This window comes from Littorina saxatilis, linkage group LG1 (genome assembly GCF_037325665.1).
Source record: "Littorina saxatilis isolate snail1 linkage group LG1, US_GU_Lsax_2.0, whole genome shotgun sequence".
Classification (NCBI taxonomy): domain Eukaryota; kingdom Metazoa; phylum Mollusca; class Gastropoda; order Littorinimorpha; family Littorinidae; genus Littorina; species Littorina saxatilis.
This window is the reverse complement of record NC_090245.1, coordinates 59,109,790-59,131,356: the sequence shown is the minus strand read 5'-3', so window position 1 is coordinate 59,131,356 and position 21,567 is coordinate 59,109,790. Positions and strand designations below refer to the sequence as shown.

Below are 21,567 nucleotides of genomic sequence, written 5' to 3'. Positions count from 1 at the left end.
CCAGTATGAAAGTGTACTCAGACAAAACTTGCAAAAGAAACACCGACAAAAGTTTTGACAACTTTTCAGCAGACTTTAATATTATGTCCTGCACATTACACATTTGCAAAATAAAGCAATTCAACCTACGACAACAAGGAAAGTCTCATACTGTCAGTAGATCTATGAATATAAACATCAAAAGATATATTAACCATTGTAAAAATACATTTAACTGTATTGAACATTCCACAAATAAAGTTATGATTTCAAAAGAATAATACCTTTTAAAACAAACCAAGCATATGAGCCTGAACTGCATTTCTTTTTCTCATAATCAGACATGGGATTCAGAAAAAGTGATAATTAAGGAAAAAGAAGGTGGGGGTCTGGGGGCCGCAGAAGGCCCCCAGTAGGGTCCAGGGGCGATGCCCCTGGTCGGGGTCTGGGGGCTTCGCCCCCAGAAGCTGAAGGTTTTTAGTGTTTTAGACACACAAAAATGGCCCTGAAATGTATATTTCAGCTTAATCATAGAGCTTCTATATCAATGGCAATAACAACAATTCAAACAGCAGGGAAACATATGAAAGAAAATTGATTTTTTTTTTACCTCACCTTGAATTAAAGCAGAACTGTTTTCCATGAGTAGAAAATAGTTTGTCAGAGTCCACGGCAAGTTGATTTTAGCAAAAGCATCGCCAACTTTCACGTCTTGTGTCTTCTGGCCTTTCTCGTCTTTCCAGCTCAATGATACAACTTCATCGAGCCAGTCGAATCTCCAGAGATTTTTCTTGTACTTCTGCTGGTCAATTTCCCGGGCTAGAACGGTTTCGTCTCGCTTTAGCTTCCTCATCATTTTGGCAGGTGGCTCGAAGCGATGTAAAAATGGCGCCAAATCATTCTCATACGGTATGCTTATACTGAATCCCCGATAGCTACGTTGAAACGGTGACTGCAGGAGACAAAGAGCGCGTTCCCATACGGATCGACCAGCAACAGTCTGACCGTTTTAGGAACCAACCGTTCAAGAATAGTATGGAATGGAGCGTCGCGATCAGCGGACCGGCCAAAAAACTTGGGTCTATACCTACATATACCCCCAAATTTTCTCAGCGGATTTGCACGAATCTCAAGAATGATCCCTGGAGCCTAAAAATTTACGGAATTCCGTAAATTTACGGAAGAATCCCATGTCTGCATAATAGTTATTGATTTAAACAAGGACATTACAATAGCATGTTCCTCCACTGTACAACACAAAAGCCTAGCACGTGATATCCTCAGAGCTCCTGCTTTCCGTCTTAGTCAAAATCATGCTATGTTGAAAATAATCTATAATTATGTTCACACAAACACTGTAGCATAACACATCCCACAAATCCCTATCATGTTATTCACTACAAATATCCAAACAACTGTATGTTCAATTTGTCACAAATCTTCCTTGATGTCACTTCCGCAGAAGGGAACTAAGTCGACCACAAATGGGTGCATTTCCTGTAGGTGCATCTCCTGTAAGCGTTTTTCCTGTATACAGGGAATGCACAGGGGTCCATTTCCTGCAGGAAAGTAGGAAACTGCTCAATCTCGAGCCAAGAACGTGCCTTGCTTCCCTTCATACACATCCAACATGCGGTTCGACAGAAGGACTTGATGAATTTTCTCACCTCTTCAATAAAAATTGCTACACTGAATCAAATCTGTTTGAAAACTAAAGAAAATGAGAGAAAAATATCAAATTGTCCAAATGTTGCTATGCATCATGTGACTTTCAGGGAGATCAGCAAAACACTACAGGAAATGCAAACGGGCGCATTCCCTGAATGCAGGAAAACCGCCTACAGGGAATGCACCCACTTCTGGTCGACTTAGACCCCTTCTGCAAGTGAAGAATTAAAATTGCTAAACATAACAATCAACTGAAGAAAAGAAAGAACAAGTCGCGTAAGGCGAAAATACAACATTTAGTCAAGCTGTCGAACTCACAGAATGAAACTGAACGCAATGCAATTTTTCAGCAAGACCGTATACTCGTAGCATCGTCAGTCCACCGCTCGTGGCAAAGGCAGTGAAATTGACAAGAAGAGCGGGGTAGTAGTTGCGCTGAGAAGGATAGCACGCTTTTCTGTACCTCTCTTCATTTTAACTTGCTGAGCGTGTTTTTAATCCAAACATATCATATCTATATGTTTTTGGAATCAGGAACCGACAAGGAATAAGATGAAAGTGTTTTTAAATTGATTTTGAAAATTTAATTTTGATCATATTTTTTTATTTTTAATTTTCAGAGCTTGTTTTTAATCCAAATATAACATATTTATATGTTTTTGGAATCAGAAAATGATGAAGAATAAGATGAACATAAATTTGGATCGTTTTATAAAAGATTTTTTTTTTTACAATTTTCAGATTTTTAATGACCAAAGTCATTAATTAATTTTTAAGCCACCAAGCTGAAATGCAATACCGAAGTCCGGCCTTCGTCAAAGATTGCTTGGCCAAAATTTCAATCAATTTGATTGAAAAATGAGGGTGTGACAGTGCCGCCTCAACTTTTACAAAAAGCCGGATATGACGTCATCAAAGGTATTTATCGAAAAAAAGAAAAAAACGTCCGGGGATATCATTCCCAGGAACTCTCATGTAAAATTTCATAAAGATCGGTCCAGTAGTTTGGTCTGAATCGCTCTACACACACACGCACAGACACACAGACACACACCACGACCCTCGTCTCGATTCCCCCTCTATGTTATTGTTAAAACATTTAGTCAAAACTTGACTAAATGTAAAAAAGAAGAAAAGAAAGCAAAATGTTAAACAAGACTGGAAAAACTATAGCACAGACACGAACAGAAGACAAACTAAGTTTTACAGACAGACAGGATCATGAATGAGAGAAAAGAGCACGACAAGAACAGCAAATACATTCACTTAATTACTTACAGTACTTCTGTGACTTAGAATGACATTTTCTACAAATAATTGTTGCCGTTTTTAATTTCAAAGGATGAGTGGAGTGAATTAAACTGAATATCATCATTTTCCGCGATCCGACATAAATCAAAACTCTGATTTTCAGATGAACCACAAAAACTGTCCTGCAATGTTCTCAAGGCATGTCAAGCATGTGCTTCAAAGGGACGCATCCCAGCAATTCACTGCATGATTGTCATCGAAAGTAAGACGAGTTCTGGTTGACACAGTGCATGCATCCTGAGAGTAGGCTTTCTTTCTTTCACATCACAGAGGCCTTGGGGCTGAAACAAAGGGACACACACTTTTTTAGTATTCAACACACAAATAGCAGCAAGTTATCAAACAAAAGCCAAACTAATAATAGATGCTAAAAAGTATAACTATGGCAGAGTTGCGTTCCAGACAATGAGGCCAGTGCTGCTGACTCGCTAAGACTCACGATCACCGCAAATAACTAACTCTGATATGCACGTTACGCAGTGTGCACTCGGTATGATACTCTTTTCTTTAAAATAATGCACATCGGAGCTATGATTTGCTGCTGATTGCTTGCAGTGATCACTAAGGACAAGTGTTTTCCCAAACTCATGTGACCCCAAGCCAAACTGTCTGGAGCACAACTCTGCCACTGCGCTTGACAGAGAGTTATTTTTGGAAAACGTCAATTAAGCCATCATAGTATTTAGGTCCTGTTTTTCCTCATCAACTTTAAAAAAAACCACCATATGATGAGAATAATTTTACTTCAAAAGAGATCAAGTAACATTCCCCATCACCATTATACACGTATCAGCAAAAGTACAAACAGTGTCAGTGCAAAAATAAATTTCCTTGAAAGGTAATGAACAAAGTTTCCAAACACAAACACTTATCTAAACAACAGTAAACTACGTGCATTGTACTTCTTATATATGATACATCAATATCTTTTGTACAATATAAGTCTTGCAACATTTGCTTTCATCCCACTCACAGTGCTTTCCATACGATGAGGAAAGAGAAGGGTAGGGGGAGGGAGGGCTGGGTTGCATTGACATGGCTGATCTCTCTGTCCGACGCTGGGGAGGGGGGCCAAACTCCTGCGACAGTCGCTCAAACAGAAGCTTGGCCGTTCGCAGGATCATGGCATGAGCCATATACTGCATCACCAGTGCTCCAAAGCCACGGTAAAATCCCTGCAAACAAAAAGAAGAAAAACAATGAGCTAAATACTTACAATGATAAAAACTAAAACAGTCCACTTAATCATTAGAGACTTAATTATCTAAAATTCCCCAATCTGACACTACATAACTGAATGGAGATTTTCTTTTAAACACTCTTCTATAATACAGATATTCTAGCCTGTTAAATTTATATTAAAAACATTCTCTAAATCTACAAACATACAAATCTAAACAATATCCAGACCTGATTACCACTAAAATTTCCTGGTGTACAAATGAGGCTAAAAATGTGTACAATCAGAATTTTAAGGTGTACAATTCATTCTTGCGGTACACACTGTGCAGACACACACACACACACACAATGACAGGGACATGTTGTTCGCGGCAATGAACTGGCACAGGATTGCTTCTGATCTCGTGATCGTGGTCTTTAAGCTGCTGTCTTCACTTTCTTTTGCGTCGGACTTTGATTTGAAAAACCCGGCAACTGACGAGGAACCTGCCGCGGCTGCATTTTCTTTGTGGCGTTTGCCTTTCGCATGTCTGTCGATGTCATAACTTCCACCGTGGCTGATCGAAACGTCCGTTCTGCAAAGTTTGCAGAAGGCGTGGTGTTTTCCCTTCATCGACGAAGTGACGAAAGGAAAGTCTTTGCAGTAACTCGGCTTGAAAACCTGATTGTACTTCCGAAGCTCTTTATTACTGTCCCTTTCATCTTCTGAATCGGTTTCGTGAGCTCGCTGTTCGCATGTAGCCATCTTGGACAGTTTAAAAGAAACACCGCAATGCGCATGCGCAACTCGATAGGCAGATGACGTACCAAACCGATGCTGATGTACGGTTGCCTCCCTTTCGTGATTTAGGCACGGATACGAAAAGAACAAACACAAAAAAACGCGTACGATTGAATTTTTTTTTTGCGTATGATTTTAATGTCTGGCGTATAATCGTACAGCGGTCTTCAATTTTGAAAGATTGTACGCAAATTTCGTACAGTAACCAGGTCTGAATATCCAAATAACAGGTATCCATATGATTGAAGTATACCTTTTCTTTCAAAATGAAAACCCTTTTTAAATCAGCAAGTTCTGTTGCTGTGATATATAATAACAGTGCAGTACCTGCAACTTTTTGTCACAAATCAATTTGTACAACGGTTTTCCACATAACCAAGGGTGCCATATAATTATACATGTAGCAGCATCCACAGACTCTTTTAGTCCCACCAAATCACAGCCACAGAAGAAGGGGAAGAAACCCTGTAAAACTTCTGTGTTACACTAACACCATTGCCTCCCCTGGTACTCATTTAACATGAGAGCACTTTCGTGGGGAAAAAGAGAGAATGTAAAGTAATTACCTGTATTCCCTCCTCTGCAAAAATGCACCTGAAGCAATCCATGAAGCCTTCATAGCGTGTAGAGATGGGAATCACACCCAGCCCTATGTCTGTGTTGTCTATGATTGTCCGGGTGCCCTGCATGAAGAATTAGAAACATTAGGGAACCATCACGCACAAGCCCATACATGACCATACATCCAACACACACAAACACACAGCTGATTCACTGGCTCAATTAGTATGTGTGGCTCTTTCAATTCGACCACTTCTACCTGACATCCCCTCAACTGGTGTGTCGTTGCACTATACCTCAACATTACTAGTCTTGCTTTCATTGGAAGTCAAATGACTTTCAAACATCCGCATTTTGTGAATTTAGACTGCATAAAAAGCATGGTGTGTCTGAGATATCATGTTAGAAAAAGGACACATATTTTATGAGTGCCAAAATAAAGAACGAACAGCTATCTATCAAACAGATAACTAAATATCCCCAGGTGTTTTGACTCCTAAATATATGTAGCTCACATAAAACCCACAGATTTTAAAAAATAATGACAAACATGCAGTTCAAAAGACTCAGCTAAATGAGATGTTGTTTGGCATCAGCATTAGGGTTAGGGTTGCAAAACCTTTTTTTTCAAATCGCTGAAAACTATTCCATAATTTTTGCAGATCTGCTTAACATTTCTAAGTTTTAAAAAAAAGGGTTGTCAAGGACTGTATTAAGCTTTGGAAAATCCCTGACACTTCTATGGCCAAATAGGCAAATTCACAGAAGAAAATAAATTCGAGCAACATCCCGGCAGTACATGATGCCAGCAAATAATTCATTTTTCTTACCTGTATATACAGGCGATGCACAACAGTCTCCAAAGGATAGAGAACAAAGTCAGCAAGTAGCTGACCAGTGAAGGTGGCCAGAAGCTCAGGAAAGTACTGTTCGTATGGAGTCAGCTGATGGTTACCCTCTCCTGGTAAATCCTGCAACAATTCAAAGTCAGCCATCCAATGTCTATTCTCAGTGTCAAGAAATCCTGTTTCACTACACAAACAAAGAAGAACTCTTGTGATGGGCGACTTTAATTTTCATTTTGAAAATGCTGAGGACTCCAACACCAAGAAACTCTCAGATTTGTTCGACATGTTCAGTTTTCACCAGTCTGTTGACTCTCCGACTCATAAGCATGGTCACATGTTAGATTTAGTCATTCATCGCCCTTCTGATGCCATTGTCAGTTCATGTTTTGTCAGTCACGACCTTAAGTCTGACCACAACGCCGTATTATGTCGTCTAAATGTTCCAAAGCCTGTGTCTGCCCCTGTAACAATAACTTTTCGTAGTATCAAGAAGATTGATAAGGAGTCTTTTAGACATGATGTAGCTGGTTTATCTCAAGATTGCTCTGTCACTGAATATAACCAGACGTTGCGCTCAATTCTTGATAGGCACGCCCCTCTCTGCCAACGCACGGTTCGTCAGCGGAAATCTAACCCGTGGTTCAGTAGCATCTCTGAGCAGTTTGGCAAACTGAAACGTGAACGTCGTCAGGCGGAGAGGTGCTGGCTTAAATCCAAACTCACTGTTCACAAAGAGATTTTTGAAACCATCAAACGCAAAGTAAATGACTTAGTTGAAGGCGCTAAAACTGCTTTCTTCTCTGCCCAGATTATAGGTAGTAGAACATGCAAAGAACTTTTCAAAATTTCAATTCTCTGCTTGGAAAACAGACGGTTTCCAGCCTCCCCACCACCCATGACCCCAAGGACCTGCCAACTGTATTTTCTGACTACTTCACTGAGAAGATCGAAACCATCAGAAATAGCTTTCCTCCACCAGTGGCTTCGCCTCCGGCTTCACAATTCTCTGGTTCTTTGTTGGATAGCTTCATTACTGTATCTGAGCAGTTTGTTTTGAAGATTTTGAAGAACACAGTGCCAAAGTCTTGTGAGCTAGACCCCATCCCCACCAACTTGTTTTATGAAAATCTTGACCTTTTTCTTCCCATCATAACCAACATAATCAACTCTTCTCTCACTTCTGGCACTGTGCCAATGGACTTGAAAACTGCAGTAGTTAAACCTTTGATCAAGAAACCATCTCTGGATAAAAATCAGTTGAAAAACTATAGGCCTGTTTCCAACTTGCCATTCATTTCTAAAATTCTGGAAAAAGTAGTGCTTAGTCAGCTTCTCTCCCACCTTGAAACCAACAACCTCTGCAACCCTCTTCAGTCAGCGTATAGGGCTGGCCACAGCACCGAGACTGTTTTGCTTCGTGTTGTGAATGACATTCTTTCTGCTCTGGATAATGATGACCTATCAGTTCTGCTTCTCTTGGATAACTCAGCTGCGTTCGATACGATCGATCACTCTGTTCTGCTCTCTCGTCTCGAATCTGTTTTTGGCATTCACTCTACCGCTCTTCACTGGTTTAGTTCATATCTACAGGGCCGTAGTCAGTATGTGTCTGTCAATAATCTCTCATCTCCTCCATCTCCTCTCTGTTTCGGCGTTCCCCAGGGATCAGTTCTAGGCCCTGTTTTATTTGTACTATACACCACTCCTCTCTCTGCCGTCATCAAGCAACACGCAGTCAATCACTACCTCTTTGCAGACGACACACAACTCCAACAAGCATGCAAGCCTACAGAAATCCAAGCGGTGACGCACACTCTCCAAAACTGCACTTCAGATATTAAATCATGGATGACAAACAATATGCTCAAGTTAAATGATGACAAGACTGAATTTCTTCTTTTCTCTGGAGCTTCCTGTTCGACCACTTCCCTTCCAGCCTCCATCACAGTAGGTTCTAGTGACATTTCTCTCTCTGATAGTGCTAGGAATCTTGGGTTCATCATGGACTCCCACCTCTCAATGAAACAACACATCAAAAAAGTCTGTCAGACATGTTACTTTGAGATCAGAAGAATAGGTTCCATAAGAAAATTTCTCACTGTTGATGCCACTAAAACTCTCGTTACATCCTGCATTCTGTCCAGATTAGATTACTGCAACTCCCTTCTCATAGGCTGCCCTGACTCCACTCTCCAACCCTTGCAAAAAGTACAACACTCTGCTGCACGTCTCATTTTCAGAGCACAGCATCGACAACCCTGCACTCCTCTCATGAAAGAACTTCACTGGCTTCCTGTATCTGAACGTATTAGGTATAAAGCTGCCTGCTTCTGCTACAATATCATCTCTGAATCGGCACCTGCCTATCTTTCTGAACTGGTCTCTCTCTACACTCCCTCTCGCACCCTTCGTTCTTCTGATGATGCTCGACTTCTCTGTCAAGGTCGCTTTAAACGCAAGGCTCATGGCTTCCGCACGTTTTCGTATTATGGACCTCAGTTATGGAATTCACTCCCCTTTCAATTACGTCACTCTCCATCCATTTCATCTTTTAAGTCCAATTTGAAAACTCACTTGTTCCAACAACACTACGGATAGTTCCTTAGTATAGAGTCTGGGGATGTGAGATGTGCATGATGTGTTGTTTGAATCTGACAGTGATTGTATGATTTTTGTATACATGTATTGTTGTCCCGCGCTTTGAACTTTTGATAAGGCGCTTTATAAATGCCCGTTATTATTATTATTATTATTATTATTATAAGAAAAATGTGTCAACAAAAAAAAATACAGAAAAGAAAAGTAAAGCTAAATAAATGCAGAAACAAACAGAAAAGAAATTTAACAAACATGCAAACAAATAAAGCTAACTGTTAGAAAAGATGCCCAAGTATTCTGAGCAACAGCCTTTGACATTCTCAATGCACATCTACCAATACACATACAGAGACATGCATACATGTTAACACACATCACCGCCCCTCCCCAAATCACATACATACATAGAGGAAGCAACAAAGTTTACCCTTCTCTCCTGCTGTTCAGATCTCTTGGAGGAGATGACAGTGTAGTTGGCAATGGCGGAGATAAAATAGTGTGAGAGTCGCAGCCCCACAGTGGGTCCCACCAACTGCCAGACCGGTATCAGTCGCCCGGACTGTGGCGCCCCCCAGCCAGCCACCCTTGACACCCCTTCTCGTAGCGTGTCCAGCACCCCTGGCTTTTCACTGGCTATGTCGCTCTGTGCAAAGGAAAAGCCAGTTTCAGGAACGGGCCAGATCATTTTGCAACCTGACAATCATTCATTAAAAGCTATGGATCCTGGTTGTTTCCACAATACTGTGTCATGACAAAAAGTCAAAATAAGCCAATATAGCACACAATCAATCACTGCCTTATAAATGTAGGGAAGAGTGATTCACAAGTTCAGATTGGTGTCTGAGTTCAAATCCTAAAATATTGTACATTTCTTGTAAATACAGCTCCTAAGTTTGTTACACCAAGAAAAATAAGTAAAAAAAAAAAAATGCACACATAAAAAAGATTGTTTAATTTTCAAATGAGCTCAAATTGATTCAATCAAGAATATTATGCAATCAGTACTACACAAAATCCGTAGCAGACCAATAAAGAAGCAACTAACAGTGTTCATTTGTATCAAGAACAATCTAATTACAGATCAAACAAAGAACACTGTATAACGTCAAGGCGGATACAAACCTGAACTGTCTCAATTAAACTTGCAGTGTAGAAAGGTGTTGTGATGACATATCCAAGCCTGGCAACAACACAAACAACATTTGCAATTAGTATAATGCCTAGTCCTGTGAATAAAACAAACTTATTCCACATTATTACAGGGGTGTTGCTAGACATTTTCATGTTGGGACATTTGGCCGAAACTGTCAGAAAGATTTAGGACATCTTGGAAAATGTCCGGCTATTATTTTGGCTCATCCAAAGTCACCTGCACCGCAACATGGAAGCACAAGACATTAATACATACAATTATTCTCTTAGGAACACAGATTACGGGGCAGACCAGTTAAAGCCAGAGGTGGGGGGGTGGGTTGCAACCTGGGGTCCAGGGTCCCGTTGGGGGGTCTGGGGGGCAAAGCCCCCCTGAAGCTAAAGAATTTTAGCCATTTTATAAACAAATTGTGGCTTATCCTTGATTTTAAACAGCATGATCAACTGGTTTATCTTCACTGATATCTGCTCCCGACTTCATATAGTATGGTTAGAAGGAAGACATGTCGCATACTGTGACAATTAATACAATTAACTCTTCCCCCGGCTTTATAGACAACAACAACAACAACAAAAATTCGCAGACAGAATTTTTTTTTTTTTTTTTGGGGGGGGGGGGGGTGTCTGGAACCGCCGTAACATTCCCCCTAATCCGCCCCTGGATTATATGTTGCATACTGCAACTGAAACAATCAGCTTTGCTGATTTAACAACAACAGACACCCGTTCTCTGATACTTTTTCAAACCTTTAACTTTAATTTCTTGAAAGTAAAACTCTTGCAATCTTGTGCAAATCTTGACAAGCCTTGGGAAACATGACTAGTAAAACACCAATAAAAGACCGTGTATGGTGAGCTATTCGCTTGAAAACCACAATTTGGAGGACGCTTTTCATTCTCTGGCTCAGCAGATTTCTATTCGCGGTGACTATCGTCTGCTATGTCGTCTGCTTCGATCGACTCGACAACACCACTACCACTCACACTGACACTGTCCACATTCGCGGTGTTCCTGTCATTTTGTCCGGAATCACTCACCTTGGTGAAGGGTAGCAAACCTTGGCCAATTTAGTTTTTTTCTTTTTTGGTTGCCACATGATGTTCAAATTCAAATCGAAAGCACTGACCGACTGATAATCTATCGCGAACCGGCGAACGCTGAGAGTGTGATTTCCCTTTTCCCTTGTCCAAGGGAAACCACTCTGGCATCTATAAATTTCGTCAACGGCTTCCGTTCAAAACATCGATGTTTCGATTTGGTATTCGCAAAGGAAATAAACGTCAGTCAGTTGACTAAGTACATCGGCAGCAGCAGTTTTAGCAACCAAAGCCTGACCAATACAAAAAACTGGACAAACTTTGGCCGATTCAGGCGAATACTCTTCGGACATTTGGCCAATAGGGACATGAAAGTTTCGGCCAAAGTAAAAAAAAAATCGGCGATTGGCTGAAGGGCCGACCCAAACGACACCCCTGTATTACACTACTGTAGATTTGTTCTCATATTTTACATAAAAAACCCAGAACTATGGTCATACTAGTCTGACACAAACACAAATAAAAGATGCATCCCCTTTTTAAAGTCCCTGATCATCGAATGAGGGATTTACTCTTGTTCACTGTTACCAGCCCTGCTTTACTTTATGCTGTCTATTTATTGCCCCTTTCCTGCAAGCAAGAAACGACAAAACCAAACAGATGGTAGTCATGTACTGATTGTACAAAACGATATGCACTAGAAAATACTCTACTCTCCCTATAGCCTTGCTATTGAATTTGAAGGTACATTTAGAATGTGTAATTTTGGCAAACCCACAGGAGGTCAGAATCTTCAAACTTTGATGTATTTATTACTTGCTACACATCACTGTCACACACTTCCAGCATGTCCAAGATTTGGCATAAAGCTTAGACAGATGATGACTATACTCCAATTTTATAAATATTTAGGTTTGCAAGGTGGCCCTTTACCACTTAGCTGTTGCTGCAGTGAGCTATCTCTGTTTTATAGTATCTCTGGTGCTATGAAGTTGAGAAATAACATTTTCACAACAAAGGAAGAAGATGGAGAAACAATGTTGACTGTGCGTAACAGAGAGAAATAAAAGCCGTTGTATCCCACACAGAAAAAAAGGTCTTGTGGAGAGGCTTGCAGCAACATCGGACTAGCTGCGACCTTCCCGCGACCAGGTAGCGGCTAGCCATGATGTCCCAGAACCCTCCCGTGAGCATGCTGCGACTTAGTCGCGATGTCCCAGTGCCGTTGCTACAAGCTTCCCGTGAGCTTGTCGCAACTACTACTAGAAACTACTCAGCAAGCTAGAAACCACTTAGCTGTTGCTGCGATCTTGCCGAGATCTCCCAGTCCCAAGCAAACACTAAAGTTATTGTGATGTTGCTGCAACTTGGTCGCAGCTAGCTGCGATGTCTATAAACCTTATCAGCTGTTGCTGCGATCTTGCCGCAACCTCATGCTTGCGACAACATCGCGGTAAGCCGTGACTACCTGCGACCTGCTGCCACGATCTGTTTTAGATCGCAGCGAGGTTGCTGTGACATCGCAGCGACCTCGCTGCAACTTTTCTTTTCTGTAATGATGATCCAGAAGCACTGCACTCACTTATATTATACAGTATTTTTTCATGTTTTTATCACCGCAAAGACACATTAAGCTTGAAGGCATTTAATTATTTATAGATAGTAGAGACACAACTTACGCTTTCAGCAAAATGTGTTCGCCATATTTCCTCAATGAACTGTGTCGAGACACCTCTCTGAAAGACACAATGCAACACAGAACATTAACACAAAATCTGCATATGCAGCCCTGAAAGTCCTACAAATGGTGTACTCGCCTTTGGCTAGTGATTCTGAAAATTTACTAGCCAGAGAGCAAACTTTACTAGCCAAACCAACAATATATTTCAGCAACTTTACTCGCATTTGGCGAGTAGATGAACATTTCTACTCACCAGTTACATGTTTCTACTCGCCATGGCGAGTAACATACTCGCCACTTTCAGGCCTGACATGTCACTTTGTCTCAGCACATGACGACTTCGAGAAAACCACTAAAACACTCACCAAATACCTGACCGTTATCACTCCACGTATGGTCTCTATTCTTGTTTCACTTTGCAACTTAGTCCGCCAATGGCAGTATATATATTTGCACGCAATTTTACAAAATTACACATTTGAGTGACTACATAGATTCCCACATGTTTGTAGCCGGCACAAGTGTCAATCTACCAGCACTGAAAAAATATAATGATAAACAGAATGGTGTTTCTGGCAAAAGAGATTGATGCCAATGGCAGTCGTTCCCATGTCCACATTCATTTAATTAATATGTATAGTTGCGGAGCATTTACAAAGAAATCATTGCAGACGACAAGCTTCAATTACAGCAAACCCCTTGGGCATCCTAAGGTTAAGTTGGCCAGAAAGATAAAGATTTCCAAAATAGCGGGTCAGAATTGTATAGATCATTTAACAGGTCAGTTACAGACAAATTTGTCTGAGACACATGCACACATTACAATAAGGATTAAAACACACACAACTTACTTTGGGAAAGGTGTGATTTCACTGATAATGTTCTCACTGGCCAGGTTGATTCCCTTGACCACAAACACTCCACCGATACCCTTCCACAGCGTCCAGCCTCCCTGCTCATAATTTAAAACAAACCATGACCGGTTTTTAGAACATACAATAAAAATATACTTCACACACTCACACACACACCCCCACACACACCCATACCCCCACACACACCCATACCAGCTTTTGCAAGCTAGCACGCACCCACATAACACACATACACAAGCCAGGGTTCTCACACACACACACACACACACACACACACACACACACACACACACACAGAAACGTGGGGCAGGAAGTATGTTCAAGATCAGGAAATTCTGCTTTGAATCCTTTACTTTCTTTCTTTATTTGGTGTTTAACGTCGTTTTCAACCACGAAGGTTATATCGCGACGAGGGAAAGGGGGGAGATGGGATAGGGGAAAGGGGGGAGACGGGATAGAGCCACTTGTTAAGTGTTTCTTGTTCACAAAAGCACTAATCAAAAAATTGCTCCAGGGGCTTGCAACGTAGTACAATATATGACCTTACTGGGAGAATGCAAGTTTCCAATACAAAGGACTAAACATTTCTTACATACTGCTTGACTAAAATCTTTACAAACATTGACTATATTCTATACAAGAACCACTTAACAAGGGTAAAAGGAGAAACAGAATCCGTTAGTCGCCTCTTACGACATGCGGGGTGCAGAGAAATAAGGATGTGGAAAAGAAGACTTTTGGTAAGTGAAATAAAGGTGATGGATCCAGTCAGGTAGAAATAAGACAACAAGAAAAGAATTGGAAAACTGCAGGGAATAGTAGGCAGAGGCGGACGAGGGGGGGGTTTCTGGGGTTTCCGGAAACCCCCCCCCCCCAGCCAAAAAATAAAAATATTTTTGTGTGTTTTTTTGGGTTGAGTTTCAATTTTGTGGGTATTAATCAGTGACAAAATCTGCTGCCTGGAACTGGTAATGATCATCCTCAGAATGCACCAGCTTGCACCATTTTGCATCCTTTTTTTCAAAATTTTCCGGGGGGGCATGCCCCCGGACCCCCCTAGCAAGCTAGGCGCTTCGCGCCGTCGGCTCGGCGCTTCGCGCCTTCACACCCATATCTTCACAATATACTTTTGGAAACCCCCCCCATAAAATGAACTGATCCGCCCCTGGTAGGGAGAGTTTTCTTGGAAGGAAATATAGGTGAAAGGACTGGTAAGGCAGAAATAAGACAAAAGAAGAGAAGTAAAGGGGTGGGGTAGCTCTGTTTAAACGCTCCCGCCGCGTGAAGGCGACCCCATGGGAGCTGCTTTGAATCCAAGTAAACCTGATTTTATCAATTTTTTCACAGGATGTTCACCTCCTGGAATGTTTGAAAATCAGGAAGTTTACCTGGAAATATTTTCTCAATTCTTTTGTGCCACTGCATGACTGATGGCGAAAGGAAGCGGGATGAGGACATGCTGGTCTGAGTCAGCAAACTGCATGTCTCTTTCATCGCCTGTATACACACTTTTTGTACATCCTAACAAATGACTTATTGACTATTTTCTGTAACAAAAAAATAGGAATGAGGTTAATATGCTGTATTGCCTTACAGGCATAAAATATGTCACTGATTGAGGAAAGCATACCTGTGCATGGAGTGACTGCTTCACCCACACGCAGAGCAAAAGGGAACCTCCCTTTTAAAACCCTCCCCAAATTCAAGATTTCATCCTGTTTTTGTTTTTTTTAAAGATTTTCTGTTCATAACCTCTGTAAATGTAACTCCAATTTATGACTCCTTTCTTTTTCAGACCTGCTTTTCTCAGATTTGTGGAAGTCTTAAAGGGGGGTTCCACTGTAGTATTAACCAAAGTTGCCGCACCTGTGTTCGCTGCAAGTTGAGCAAGGTTGTAACTAGGGTGAAGGGTGTCAGGTGATACCACCCTCCATTGTGATGAACCTGGGAAAGAAGAGTTAGGTAAAGCACATCATTATAGTATGTCAAATACCATCATCCCATGTGCTCATCCCAACAAGAAATGAAACGAAGAGTAACGGCTAATTAATATGCCTTCAATGCAACAAGACGAATGGATTAAAGTGCCTGCAGTGTTTGTACATGTATGTATGTGTGTGTGTGTGTATGTGTGTGTGTGTGTGTGTGTGTGTGTGTGTGTGTGTGTGTGTGTGTGTGCGCGCGTGCGTGCGTGCGTGCGAGCGTGTGTGTTTAAGGGAATCAAAAAGAGTTTATCTTATAATACTTTGGTTTTAGTTTTACCTGGCACTGCCTGCGAAGAACGCTGCAAGGATGTGATATCAGCTGTTCAGAAAATATGCTGTAAATCAAAAGAAACACAAAAACATCACGTTTTGAATCAAAGTACTGCCAGCTCATGTTTTTTTTAGCTTATTCTTTTAATGAAAAAACACAAAAACTATTTACTTCCCCTCCCTCTCCTGTTCTTTCCAAATACGATTGTTACTCTGATATTTTTTTTTAAATGTATATAAGCTGCACCACTTCTTGCTCTACCAGTTTGACAATTTACTTAAATGTTAGCAAAGCCAAGGTGATAAAATAAAATAATGCAAATTGCACATGCACTGAAAGCTGTTTTTACGGAATTTTACAAAGGCATGGAGACACAATCACTGCACCCACATCAAAGAACATGTATATAATCAAAACTAGTTTATTGCTTGCAGCTTGCTGCTCTTAGTAATTTATGCAAAAAACAAAATATTTCCATCACATTTGCCTAGCAAACCACCAACGGGTACACAATCATAAAAACTTAAGTGAGATTAAGTGCATGATACAAGATACAAGATACAAGAAGTTTTATTGTCCTCATCAATACAAGGAAATTTGGCATACATGTGTGTGGCAAGACATGATACACTGATACATGGACACTTACAAAACACAACTGAAGTTCAATATCAGCACACCCTTACGCAACATACCCACTACTTCAGACACACAGGCTACATGTGCCCCTCGGACGTACGCAACCCACAATTCACCCAGCCATACAGCTCCACATGCACTTACTCATTCATGCAGCACTCCAGCACCCGGCCATGTACAACTCACACACTGGAACCCTCATACGGCTACATATTGCATTATACCACCCGCACAAACATTACAACCTCAAACATCATACTAGATCTACAACTGACAAGCATACATCCACTATCATGCACCGAATACATCATCATACATTACATCATAACATATTGCATTATAACACACACACAACATTACAACATCAAACATCGTACTATATAGATCTACAACTAACAAACAATCATACACTATCAAACACCAAGTACATCATCGTTTGATAGTGATAGCTTTCACTGAAAAATGTCAGCTACAGCGCTCCCAATAAAGCTACCATGGTTGATGGGATCTACTTCCATTACTTCTACTCGTTATGCATGGGCGGTCCGCACTGGTCACAATACTGTATGATTGTGTTTGAGAGAGTTTCTTTGTTGACAGCTGTTTTTTGTATGGAGATAAACTATCATTTTTTTCCTGGAACAACTTAAAACAGTATCATGTGTTTTTCATAACAGGTGAAGGTTCTCTCTTCAACCATGTGAAAACCATTTACCTCACAGCTCTTTAAATGCTCCACCATGCAAGGTGACTTCAGGTGTGTCAATTGTTTACACACCATAATAAGAGATGCATTTGAGGAGCTACATCAGGTCAATTAAAGCAGTGAAAATCGACCGCATCAGCATTTACTATGGATAATTATTGATTTATTACTCGAAATGACACCTACCTGCAAAAGCCAATGCTGAGCCCTAACACCCTTTGGATTTGTTCTGAAAAAAATGGACAAAAAGATTAGAAAGCATAGCTGTGTAAACAAACCTGATGGAAAAATGGTACATTTTCTGTACAAATAAAACACGTACTGAACTGACATTACATTTGAGAACCTGACAAGACTTTAATTCGTAAATAAATTAGACAATGTAGATTAATGTGTCTCCACTGTTATGTCAAATGCATATATCCAGGTTTCCTAATTGCTTCCTTTCCGGCCGATTTATGTGGAGCACATGATGCGCACAACAAATATTGGCAGTCTAGAAGTGTCGTCTGCGCAATGATCGCGGCGGCGCCCGTGGCTTTCTTGACCGCCAAGGACGACCGCGCACGTTGTGAGACGTCATTCGTTAGACCTCAATAGCTATATTAATTATTACATGTAGTTCTACCTAGCATAAATTTCTGTCCACATGCAAAAATCAAATTTCACGCTAAATTTGGAATTCCATACTTTAAAACAAGTCCATTAATATGACAATGTTTGTGTCATTTGTGATGTCAAAAGGCAACCTACCGTCTGGCTGTCTGCAAGGTCAAACCGTATCAAACACATGTACTTAACTTGCTTGTGTAATCAGCCTGAGGAACCAGCTTCTGATCAGCACGCACATAGTTTATATGATGAAGCATGAACCACCAAACTTTAAAGCATACACTAACACAGACATTCACACACACACACCACAATTGGCACAAAGTGATACACAGGACCTAGAGATATATGCAGACCTAGACACCATGTGTATGCACACAAAGACACACGCACATACACACACTTTGTTTATTTTCCTATTTAAGTGGATGGTGGTGTCGGAAAGGGAATCCATCTAGATAGTTTTGTATGGTTTTGGTTTTAAATGCTGTGCTGACAGTGACAGTGTCTACAACTACAACTTGTAGTCGTAATGACGTGAATACTGTCAACCAGGGCCACTTGTTCCAGTTGCAAATAAAGATCTATGCTGTCTGAATGTCAGCTCCACGGAATTCCAACAGTTCTGGAGCAATTATTGACTAGAACAACAGAGACATCCGTCTCAATAACATCTGACCCGTTGAAGACGCATAAACAGAAGGATTGCTTCCCTTGGAAACGTCCTTCGGCAAAAGTAAAGGTCCGAAAAGTAAAACGCACATACCATTTTGACTGGACTCTTTCTTCGGCAGTTCGTATCCTGACACATTTTCTCTTTCACCAAGACGCTCTATGGGTCTCTGAGGCGAATACTGTCCTTCAGGATACGAATAATCGTTCATTACCCGTGTCCCCATCGAGGCGAAACTCGGCCTGCCAAGAAAATGAAATTAGACAGGAACTTCGGAGAGTTGTGTCCCCTCCTCTTTCACAGGCACATGATCTGTGCTATAATTATGATATCAAGGAAAGGCTGACGCAAGACCTCATCATCATCGCTGCTACAATCAGGACCATGCATGGTCGCGTGAATGATCAAGTGAACAAAAAGACACCAATATGACAAAAAGACACTTAAGAGCTTACCGCGATACGATATCCGTGACGCGTTTTTTCAACTGTCGGACTTTCCATTTCCAACCCAGGCTGTTGTGTATTTTTCGAGTTTTTCATTTATACTGTGCAAAAAAAAGTATCGCATAGTTAGTTTGATGAATAATTTTATTGACATTTCATTCTTTCGAACAAACAATACATAAGTCGGACAGAAAAGTTTTTGAGCTTTTTCGATAGCACAGATGCATGTCTTTATTTGCTGTACTTTGCAGTTATTCATTGAGCATGACCTTCACACAAACCAAGGTCAAAGTCAGTAACGAGTATGGCTTCCACGTGAGTCAATTACAGCCTGGCATCTCCTTGGCATGGAAGCAATGAGTCTTCGCAAAGTCTGTTGGGGAATGTTGTCCCACTCTTGCTGTAAGGCCTGGAAGAGTTGTCTCCTGTTGGGAGGGGCGTTAACTCTCGCATTGAGCCTTCTTCCCAGTTCATCCCATGCGTGTTCAATTGGGTTCAAATCAGTCTGGGGAGAGATAGGGCCAGGGCAGAGTGTTCACGTTGTTGGCGGCCAGGAAGTTTGTGGTGAGTCTGGCGGTGTGGGGTCTTGCGTTATCATGCTGGAACTGAGCCCGTGGCGCGGCCAGGAGGGGCAGCGTATGGCTGCAGAATGTCCTGCACGTACTGCTGGGCGTTCAGGCGGCCTGGAACTTCTACAAGCTGGCTCCTGCCAGTGTTGGTGATGGCCCCCCACACCATCACGCCCCCACCACCATGAGGAGGCGCCTCATCTACGCACTGCTGGTGGTAGCGCTCTCCTTGCCTCCTGTACACCCTCCTCCTGCTGTCGTGATGTTGCAGGAGGAAATAAGACTCATCACTGAAGACAACGTGGCGCCAGTTGTTGGCAAGGGTCCACTGGACGTGCTGGTTTGCCCACTGCATCCTGGCCTGGCAATGGCGGCGAGTCAGAACGTTGCCCCGGAGTGGCCTGTAAGCGTGTAGACCAGTTGTATGCAGGCGGTTCCGGACGGTCTGCATGAAGATGCGGCGGCCACCAGGCAGTGCCCTAGCGGTCACCGAGGCTGACTGGAACCGATGCCTGAGATGGGTGACCCGGATGTAGCGATCTTGCGCCTGTGTCGTCACTCTAGGTCGTCCTGACCTTGGCGCGGGAGCTGACGACCCAGTTTGTTGAAAACGGTGCCAGAGGCGAGAGATGGTGCTCGGAGACACCCGCAGGGCTCTGGCAACCTCGGATTGGCTCTGGCCTGCTTGAAGGCGGCCAAGGGCGTTCTCTCGTACTGAAGCGTTGAGTTGTCACATTTTTCATTTCCTCAGGGAATGGCCGCATCAGTCATAATTGCTTCGCTTTTTATTGCCCAAGTTGGCACATGAGCTCAGCTAACCTTACGCGAAATTTCGAGTGAAATCTAAAAAAAAAACGTGCAGTACAGGAGCACAAAACAACAAAATGTGCGTTTTGGCCTCAAAATGCACATCTTGCACGTGCGCGGTGAATTTTGCTCACTCAATCGACTATCGGGTTCAACTGAACTGCAAAAGCTAGTTTCGAGGCGTTCCAATCAGAATGTTTGTCTGGAACTTATACCTATGCGATACTTTTTTTGCACAGTGTATTTCCCCAGCCCACTGTTCCCTTTTTGAAATGGGTCGACGGCCTACGCAATAAACCATTATTACGGTTCGTTCGTTCGTTCGTTCGTTCTATCTCTCTCTCTCTCTCTTATATTGTTTTCTGTTCCTGTTCTTCTTCTTCTTCTTCTTCTTCCATTAGACACCCAGGGTCAACGTTCTGAGGCTATTAATGGCGCTTTGGAGGCGGTTGCGAGGAAAAGATAAAAAATAAAAAATAAAAATAAAAAGAAGAAAGAAAGAAAGAAAGAAAGAAAGAAAGAAAGAAAGAAAGAAAATAAAGAAAATACTAATTTTGCAGGAAAAGGGCAGACCACAGGGCATTTTCAAGTCTCGGGCTAGGCCAAACCGGCGGCCGCATAGCGGTTGCAGGGGTTAAACCCCTACTGACCCGGGGCCGGACTAGGCTAAGAGGAGGGGGGGGGGGGCAAATCCCCCTGAAGCTATTATTTTGAGATAGGAAAATGGTCGCTCCTTGCATGAAACGGCATAAAATAAACAATAATAAAAAATGTTTTAAATAAGTGAGGTACATGTTTAGGCTAGGGGGGGAGGGGGGTTGCGCAACTCCCGTAACCCCCCCCCCCCCCCCCCCCCCCCCGGTAATCCGGCCCTGCTGACCGGTAGGCCTACTGCCTTAGCCTTCATCGACCCTATTTACTGTTGACCCTATCTCAGGGCGAGGGGCTGGATGCACGGTAAACAAGCATATATTCTTGCTTATCTTTTACCCTCGATAATAAAGAATTTGTCTTGTCTTGTCTTGTCTCTCTCTCTGGGATCTGGATCTGGTAAGGGTACCAGAGACTATAGAGTATACAGATATGTATTAGTTAGGCAGTTCGAACGTGTCTTTTGCGTTGTTTTTGGTGTTAAAAACTGACCTACGATTAAAGAACAGACATCGGCCTCGAGGTGCATCACAA

At 41.9% G+C, this 21,567-nt stretch overlaps 1 protein-coding gene across 1 annotated transcript; it reads right to left on the bottom strand.

Moving 5' to 3' along the window:
• Positions 1 to 1,176: 1,176 nt before the first annotated feature.
• LOC138975472 (mitochondrial outer membrane protein SLC25A46-like) lies at positions 1,177 to 18,822 on the bottom strand. The gene is made up of 12 exons (XM_070348165.1): positions 18,654 to 18,822; positions 17,462 to 17,504; positions 15,937 to 15,994; positions 15,541 to 15,618; positions 13,651 to 13,751; positions 12,798 to 12,854; positions 10,051 to 10,108; positions 9,356 to 9,571; positions 6,313 to 6,453; positions 5,488 to 5,604; positions 3,932 to 4,133; positions 1,177 to 3,239 (listed from the first exon to the last, which is right to left on the bottom strand). The coding sequence occupies exons 1-12, from the start codon at positions 18,784 to 18,786 to the stop codon at positions 3,223 to 3,225; spliced, it is 1,221 nt and encodes a 406-aa protein (XP_070204266.1). The 5' UTR covers positions 18,787 to 18,822; the 3' UTR covers positions 1,177 to 3,222.
• Positions 18,823 to 21,567: the final 2,745 nt, after the last annotated feature.